The 9,297-nt window shown below is 42.3% G+C and overlaps 1 protein-coding gene across 2 annotated transcripts; it reads right to left on the bottom strand.

Annotated features, from left to right (window-relative positions):
• Positions 1-3,093: 3,093 nt before the first annotated feature.
• Positions 3,094-8,809, bottom strand: LOC103714480 (protein NEN1-like). Of its 2 annotated transcripts, XM_039131451.1 has the most exons (7): positions 8,357-8,809; positions 8,117-8,274; positions 7,869-7,925; positions 7,726-7,772; positions 6,183-6,246; positions 4,062-4,492; positions 3,094-3,490 (listed from the first exon to the last, which is right to left on the bottom strand). In XM_039131451.1, the coding sequence occupies exons 1-7, from the start codon at positions 8,643-8,645 to the stop codon at positions 3,247-3,249; spliced, it is 1,290 nt and encodes a 429-aa protein (XP_038987379.1). In that variant the 5' UTR covers positions 8,646-8,809; the 3' UTR covers positions 3,094-3,246. The 2 variants fall into 2 exon arrangements, with proteins under 2 accessions (XP_038987379.1, XP_008799970.2); XM_008801748.4 differs by lacking the exon at positions 7,869-7,925 and having other exon boundaries at positions 8,357-8,808.
• Positions 8,810-9,297: the final 488 nt, after the last annotated feature.

Below are 9,297 nucleotides of genomic sequence, written 5' to 3'. Positions count from 1 at the left end.
CTAGGATGGTGGTAAAAGTTGTGTTGTAGAAGCATAGGAATGCCAGATTCAATTCACATCCTCCTCACTCTCTCTTTTTTCTTTGCTGATAAATCTTGAGGATCCTTAACTACAAGCTTTGGAACACCTCCTAACTCAGGGACAGGTTCTGGATGCTGAGAGGTCGGTTCACGTTTCATCAGCTTCTCTCTCCAGAAGTTCTCTAAATCTGAAACCAAGCTGAAGTCCACTTCATGCTTCATGTTCAGCAGTATGACATGTTACAAAATCAAAATTAGTAAACTCTGGTTTAAAACTAACCGGCTCGAATCGCAGCTTTGATGGCATCCTTCCGGACCAAATCGAGCACTGGATGAAGAACTAAGCTGGCCATTAACACGGATTATATTAACAGCCTTAATTGGAACAACAATGTAGTTTATAACCTCTCATCATTTAGCCTCTTGCTCTGTGTTGGTCTGGAAATATTGCTTGGAAGACTCGAGGTCATCAAAGGAGGCCTGTGCCAGAGTATCTGGAGTAAGAGGGATAGAGGGATTATGGAAGGAAAAACACATAGAAGGAGATGCCTTCCCCAAGTGGTTCATATAGGGAGTCCTACGAAGACGTTGGAAGAGGGAGCCACAGTGCCATCTTTGGTCTCAGCTTGGAGCTCCTGGCAATTGACATGGCTATCATCCTTGTTATAGAAGACTGTGCAACTGCAGCAGTGGCGATGCTTATCCTCCTTGTCCTCGCTGCTACTGGAATAGAGAGCTGCTAACCTCACAATCCCATGGTATTCCTGTGAGAGATATTGTAGACATTGAATTATACCTTGAAGCATGGTGTGGCAGTAGGGGTGGCAAAGTATAACCCGACCCGCCAACCCGACCCGTGTTCGACCCGCCATAAACAGGTTTGGGTTTGGCCTAAACAGGTTCGGGTCATAAACAGGTTGACCCGTTTAACCTGTTTATTAATTGGGTCGGATACGGGTTTTAGATATCTGACCCGCTTAACCCGTTTAACCCGTTTAATATTTGTTGGATCAAATTTTCTGGCCCAAAAAAAGCCCGCACGCCGCTCGGCCCAATTTCACCGTGACCTCCTTTCTCCCTAGGGATTTCCCCGATTTTATTTCAATTTCACCCACAGTGTCCCTCTCCCGACTCCCGGTCTCCCCTCTCCTTCGCCCTCTTTGGATTCTTCACCTCCGCCCTCCCCTCGCCTCTCCTCCAGACCTCCGCCTCCACCCTCTCCGGATTCTTCGCCTCCGCCCTCCCCTCGCCTCTCCTCCGGACATCCGCCTCCGCCCTCTCCTCCCCCTGCCGACTACTTCCGTCTCCTCGTCAACGGCGACGACAGCAGGGACCCGAGCAAGCCCACGGACTGCGATGGAGGTAACGACGCAGCAACTCAAGGGTTTCGCGATCCGGGGGACAGTCTCCATCTACTTGGCGAGATCGATCTCGTAGCTCTAGAGCCGAGGCTTGGAGGGATCGTCGGGGTTCCAGGCTTCCAGTGGTAGATGGAGAAGGTCCTCATCCGCTTCGGCTGGGCGGACGGGGGCTCGGATTGGGAGGAGTGGGCCTACGCCGGGACCAGCCGCGCTGCCGTGGACGAGGCGGCGATGGGGAGCGGTGGACGGGTCGGGAGAAGGCAGCGGGCGGCGGCGATGGGGAGCGGCGGACGGGTCGGGAGAAGGCAGCGGGCGGCGGCGATAGGGAGCGGCGGATGGGTCGGGACTCGGGAGAAGCCAGCGGGCGTCGGGCCGGCGGCAATGGGGAATGGCAGATGGGTCGGGAGAAGCCGAGAAGGCAGCGGGCGAAAAAGGTCCTCTTTTATTTTAAGTATTTTATTTTTGGTTATTTACAGTAATATTTAGTTAAACGGGTAAGCATAAATCAACCCGACCTGTTTAATCGACCTGTTTAATAAACAGGTTAAATGGGTCGGGTCGGGTGACCTGTTTATTAAACAGGTCGGATTCAGGTTGTAATTTTTGACCTGTTTAATAAACAGGTCAGGTTCAGATTTATACTTTTCTGACCCGTTTAATATCTGACCCGACCCGTTTATGCCTGACCCGACCCGATTGCCACCCCTATGTGGCAGCAACCTAGTAGTAGGTTCAGGGCCGGTTCAACCTTTAGGCGACTGAAGCAGTCGCTTAAGGCCCTGGCCTAAAGACTCTTAGCTATAAATGCAATGAGGCTCCCAAAAGACTCTTAGCTATGTATATATTAAGGCTCCCAAGCCTAAAGATTCTTAGCTATAAATGCAGCATTGAGGCCTCCAAATCTAAAGACTCTTAGCTATAAATGCATTGTCCAAGCTTCAAGACTTTTAGCTATAAATACATTGAAGCCTTCAAATAATTTTCAAATATATTTATTATTATTATTAGTGAGTTCGTCTTAGGCCCCAAATGCATTAAGCCGCTCCTGAGTAGGTTGGCCGTGGTCATAACCATAAAAGCATTATATTCTTCTTTAGGTATTCAGAGAAATATGTGGCTTACAAGGAAAGAACTCTGGAGGCTACCTCTGAGATAATCTGCTGTGCCTTCCAAGAGACAAATAGCTCTACCTCGACATCAGCTGCAGAGGATCTTGTTCAAGATCTAACACAAATTATTCCATGAACTCTTTCTAGTTCGCTAATACTAGTGTTTGCCATTGCATGGTACAACGCCATGAGGGTAGGCTCTCCAACAAAAAGTCATGCTGGCCAAACACATAAGTGAGCAATAGGCCTGCCTCCTGCACTATTCGTGCACCATCTATGGAAAGCATTTAATAACGATATACACATCCACCAGGGTTCTATAACCAATAATCTTCTATACTTAAACTGTTACAGAAGATATCAGGTTCTTAGTCCATGTGAGACTCTCAGTCAGACTGCTCTTTGGCCTATTAACATGAAGATATTGTTCAGTCTACATTCGAGCAGGGCAGCAGAAGCTTAACCCTTGTTTCATCTGTTTGACAAGAATTAGCTATTTATACTTTATCATCAGTTTCAACAAGTAGGCTTAGTAATTAATGTATACATAAACAATCATAGAGCAATCTAGGAATCAAGAAATGAGTATGGATCTCTTAGGCAGAAATTAATTCAACAGATTAATCTTTTCATTTTCAATGAATACAGTGTCTACTGTTACATTAATGACATCATTGTTGGTGGTTTCTAGAGTAATTTACATAATTTCCGCCATGAACACTAATTAGGACATGATATTTTTTTTCCCCCTGCCACTCAAATAATTGATTGCTTAGAATGAAGAATCAGTGTTTTTGCTACTAGCCTGATTCCAGCGTACTGCTCATAAGCATACGTCTCTACACAGAAATAGGCATCTACACAAGTTCCTGGAACAAATAAGGAATCAAGCGCGACGTCATCATACTTGGCGAACACAAGCTTCAGCATGTTTCCAGACAGCTTCTGGTATATCTCTGTTGAGTAGGTAGCAGCATCACCATTTGCCACTATGGGTATGCTATAAACAGACAAACGATAGACAAATCAGCAACTCCAAATACTGTCAAAAAATAATAATAATAAAAATAACAGTATACGAGAACTAGAGGTTATAATCAAATGCAGTCCCACATAACTGATAAAGCATGGAGAAACAAAGCACTGTTTAGCAGAAATGGATAGATGCCATAACAGCACAATGGAATTTAGGCGCCTAAAACCATGAGTTGCAATACAGGACATGCTTCCACCGGCTGTTTCATGTGGCTGGTATGAACAGAAAAAAGGGAAAAGGCCAGCTTTACCAGTTTTGAAATTACAATATGCTTGGACGACTTGTTTAGCCTAGAGTACGAATACTTGGATGAGATGCTGAAATACGTAGTCTCTCTCTCTCTCTCTCTCTCTCTCTCTCTCTCTCTCTCATATATATATATAAAAAATAAATCCCTGATGGTTGAAAAGCAGAGGCCCTAAAAAGGTTAAATAGAAGTGCAAAATCAGTTATCCAGAAGCTTTCTTATCCCACCACTTTATGTTAGAAATAAAAGGTGAAAAAACAATAAGATGCAAAAATTACAGAAACTTACTGCAATCGAATGCTATTAGAATTTGGGTAGCCATCCTTCCTTATTACAGGTTTCCACTCAGACCTGCTACTAGAATTCTGAGATGATTTTTGGGCAAGAAGGTCACAGGCCTCCAAAACCTTGCATAGACTTTCTGGGATATCAACCACTATATTCAGTTTTGGCCGGCCAGCATGGTCCATAAATTTTCTACTTGGCCCAAATTGGACTCTCAGTCCCATGCAACAAAGCTGTAGAGGGCCATCTCTGTGTTGTATAAGTAATTTGTGATCACAATGACTGGAAGGGACTATGGATGCACTGATATCCTGCACTGAGACTTCATCAGGCTCTAGAAATCCAGCGAAACTGTTGCAACCCTCAGAAGCAGGAATAATGGTGCAGAACATCTCAGGTGTCTTGATAGAAAATACATCTGGGAGACTTGCCTCCTGCAGGAACTTCAGAAGTCAGCGTACCAAACCAATAAAAAGACATCTCAGTCATGCAGTTGTATGAGTCGCATGCTTCAACAAAATTAAATTTCATCAAGAAGATAGAAGTGCCAAGTAAAGGAGAAGACAGAAAGACAGTTTTAATGTTCCCAGAGCAAAAATAGTGCTCATGCCTAGATGCAAATATACAATCTGGGAATTTTTAAATTAATGATCCGCCTCATTCATCAGAATCCAATAATAGTGTAGATCATCAATTTGCATAAGCAGCCACAAATTTTTAGCAATAGCCACTTCAGTTTGCCTTAAGAACATTAAAGCCATTCCCCCACAGAGAGAGAGAGAGAGAGAGAGCATTATACCTTACAATCATCCAAATCATTTTGTCTATAATGTACTTTAAGAAAAAAAATGTCTCGATCATAAAAAAGATTGTATAAATGATGCATATTCTTAGATGCAATGTTACAAACCAAAAGGGTAAAGAAAAAAATAAAAAAAACAATGGGGAAACCACTCCCTAAGAATTGCTTAGATGATCATATACAACGTGACATGAAGACAGTTTGTTTTATAACAGTCATCATGATGGGAATAATGATTGCATTACCTAAAAGCAGTGTTGACCGTTGACACTAGAATCATGCCAATGTCAATATTTTTTTAGGTTCCTGTGCATGTATATCCTCATGAATTTCCAATTTTGCATGGATACCTTTCCAAAAATACTATTTGTAGATATATCCTTCAGAACCTTTCTATTTGCATGTATATCCTATCATGGTCCATTGATTGCATCAGCTTAACTAGGGTTTGACAGAGTTAAAATTTAACAAGACTTGCAATTTGATTGTCTTTCCCTTGGTCTAAAATGACGAATACTCAACTTTTTTATGGTTGGGTCAGGGGCATTTGAGTCCTTATTGTTAAATAACTGGTCTCTAACAATGTTGGACAGCAGGCTAACTGCACGGGCAGGCATGTAAATAGAGAGGGTTTTGAAGGGTATACCAGCAAATAGTGTTTTTGCAAAGGTATCCACACAAAATCAGATATTCATGAGGGTTTACATGCGAAAAACACTTTTCTATACTTTCTTTGATCTTCAAAATATAATACAATGTAAATTATTTTATGTAATTTTGAATATGTTAGAGAATGAAAATTGGTAAGAGAATCTTAATAGATTTAAGACTCCTTGAAAATGGAATTTGAATTCCAGTTAGCTAGGACATAGTATTTACTAGGAGAATCGAGATCGATTTTCATTTGGAGTTCTACAAGAATTCAGCATGTGCATAGCATATAGATATACAATAATGCAGCCTTCATCCAAAATAAGGACAACTGAGAGAGCCTTATGACCATGGAGATGAAAGATAGGTGAGGAATATTATTAGTTCCTATATCATTACCAAATTTGTTTAAAAGGGGGAAAAAACAAAGAGAGAACTTTGCAAATCTCAAGCTTCAGATAGAGTAGCTGCTGTACATGGAGAATCATGCAACAAAGTGTCATTCATGAACATTCTTAGAAAACATATTTTTATATCATTGCCAAATTATATTTAAAAAGAATCTCATGATTTCTAAGATTCAGATAGAATAGCTCCAACAAGTGGAGATCAATGCAAGAAACCTCTTGCACTTGAGGAAAGACTAGTATTTTAAAAGGTTTTATGCTTACCAAGAACAACACTGTAGCACAGCACTTGAGAACTTCGATATTCATTCGGACATCATCTAAGCTCCTGGAGAGAAAGGTCAAATAAAAAACTATCATTTTAGGATTATAGTAAAATTAATTGCCTAAAATTGAGCCAAAAGGACACATAGAAGTTCATAACCAATGAACCAATAAAACTCGTACAAATGATACATACACGAGTGTACACACACATGGAAACTATTATGCATTAACATTCATATACATCAACTAGTCTTACAGGTTTCATGGCAGGCCCTTTTCCAGCCAGTTACCTTGATCAAGAATTTGGCAATATTTCTCAAAGGGATGACACAAGGCTGATAGCAGCTCATAAATTGTAATCAAACTTATTCCGGTTATAACAGTTAGCTTGACCCCATATAAATGGAAAACAATGCAGACAAGGTTGTCTGGAAAGAAACATGAGGCTCTATCTTGTAAATTTTCTGTAGTTACGTTAATAAAAATGAACTTGTATGGATAATTTGACAACTATAGAAGGGAAAAAAAAAGTTGAATGATATAAAAGACAAAAACAAGCGCTCCATATAAATTCCAAGCAATTAAACAATAACAAATCTTGTAAGAATTGTAGCAAGTTGCATTGTTGATAGACCATAATAGATTTACTCGAAAGAGAATTGAAGAGTTTATAATTCTGACAACCTTGAAAAGGTTGTATTGTACATGCAGCTCATCTCCACCTTTTGCTCTCGAAGTTTATCTCATTAAATCCTAGAAGTGTTTGGGTTCCATGTCAAACCTTCCTAATTAAATCTCTCCTTCCACCTACTCCGCCTCCTTTTCTTTCCATTCTCCTGCCATCCTCATCCACTTTTCCCCCTCATTCTCCTTTCCCTTTATCCTCCTTTTCCTCCTTGCTGCCCCCACCTAGGCACCTGCAAACTACTTAGGTGCTATGCAGTATCCCAACCACTAGCACATCACACTGCTTTTAGATGCTTAGATCCTTCACATGTATTAGATCCACTGTCCTCCGTGGAGCCTCTTTGAAGCACCAGCCACATGCTCAAAATCTGGAGCCTCTTTGAAGCACCAGCCGCATGCTCAAAATCTTCTTGATTTTCCACTAATCTATCCTCAGTGCAAGTTTTATGCTACATGGCAGATGCCAACAAAACCTATCCCTCATTGCTTTAGCATTTATCCACACAATAATTCTAATTCTATTTACCCTCATTCTACAAGCTTGCACTTATTCTAATCCATACATCAATGCATACTTCAATGTTTTCTGATAATTATAATAGTTCAAATAATGGAGGCATATCCTGATCATACGCAAGGAAAGCATCTCTCCACTTCATTCATCACCTGTCGAGCTGCAGCAAGAAAGTTCCCTTTCCTGTTTTCTTTTGATAGACCCATCTAGACAAGACTTTAAAGTCAACATTATCATGATGCAAGAAATTACACCAAAGAATAAATGGAACGCAAGATAAACATTTGTTTCACATAGCGCAAATATGTAAATTGAAGCCGTATCTGTGCTAGAGCGTACCTGTGCTTCTGTTGACCAAGACCAAAATAAGATGCCAAACTAGCCAACTGCAGAGAAAATGTTTGCTGCTGGTTATCTAGAGCCCCAGGTTGAATCAAAAGCAGTCCTAAGTAAGCCTCTTATTTTCAGGATTGTGCATTTACCCAAGTCTTTTGAATTATATAATACAGATTCAAAAATGGAATGAAGTCTCCCGAAGCCTGTTCAAAAGACCATTGCCCAAAAGAAAAAAAATCCTTCTTTTCAATCCAAATTTGAAATGTTAACTTGGTTGACTAGCTGTGGGACAGTGGGAGCAGCAGAATGTTCGATGTCTCACTCGATAAAAGCAGGAAGCCAAGAAAGCATATTTTTTGAGTGTGTGGAAGAACCATAGCCCATTTGCCCTTACCTTCATGTCGCCGGCCCTCCTCCCAAACCTCTGGGCCAGCAACGGGAGGGTGTCAATGATCCCCTTGGGCTCCGGCGGAGCTCGTCCAATCTCCGCAAACGCCTCCCTTATCACCGCACAGTCAAACCCCGCGATGTTGTGCCCCGCCCACACCCGCCCTGCCCATCAAATGTTCGACAAAAGAACCACTAACAAAAACCCCAAACTTCGGAGCAAGGAAAGCACAAGATAAAGGGATACCGTGGAGGATAGCGAAGACCTGGTCGGCGACCTCGGGGAAGGAGGGCGCCGAGGCCACGGTCTCCGGGTTTATGCCGTTGCAGCGGACGGAGGTGGAGGCGATGGCGGACGGGTCGGCCGGGCGGATGAGGGTGGAGTAGCTCCGCACCTCCACCAGTTGCCGCGGTGACACCAGGATCGCCCCGAACTCCAGCAGCGAATATCCTATCCCACCCCCCCGCCCCGGCAACGTCGTCTCCACGTCGAAGAACGCTATCTCTTCTCTTCCCCCTCCTCCCTCCATCTCCATCCAATTTGCGGGCTCGGCGTCGGTATACCTTATCCGGCTCCTCCTCCATAGATACGATATCCCCCCTCGAGTTGCTTTGCTTGTCCCCGAAGTATTCCATAGTGCTACCCTTTGGGGAACCTTTTTTCTGGCGAATCGGCGGCCGCTTCCGGCGGTAAAAGAGGCACGGTCTCATGCGAGGTTTAGTCATGTTTGGAAAGCTTAGGGTGTCAAAAAAGTAATTTCCAACTCTTCAAAAATATTTTTAGATAAAAAAAATATTTGGTAAAAATTTTAAAAAGTTTCTGCTCAGATCAAACATTCTCCTGATAGGATGGAGGCCCAGTGGGGGCTGCTACGCGGGATAGGCTTGTTCCTTCCTCTTCCTTCCCTTTTTTTGCTTAGCAAAAAAAAAAAAAAAGAAGCTGTTTTAGCTTTTTCAAAAAGCTGAAAATAGCTTTTTGGAAGAAGATCTATTTTGGAGCCTTCCGAAAATGCTGTTTTTAGCTTTGTCGGAAAGCTGTTTTTTTACCAAAATATCCCCATTTAAATCTTACTTTTTTTTCTCCCAAAACTTTCATCCCGCCTCTTTCTCTCTCACCCATCCCCCTCCCTCTCTATCTTCCTCTTCCTCTCAACACCACCGCCTCTATTCCTTCTTCCTTTTTTTTTT

This window comes from Phoenix dactylifera, chromosome 11 (assembly GCF_009389715.1).
Source record: "Phoenix dactylifera cultivar Barhee BC4 chromosome 11, palm_55x_up_171113_PBpolish2nd_filt_p, whole genome shotgun sequence".
Taxonomy (NCBI): domain Eukaryota; kingdom Viridiplantae; phylum Streptophyta; class Magnoliopsida; order Arecales; family Arecaceae; genus Phoenix; species Phoenix dactylifera.
Note: the sequence above shows the minus strand (reverse complement) of the source record. Positions and strands in the feature narration are given on the sequence as shown.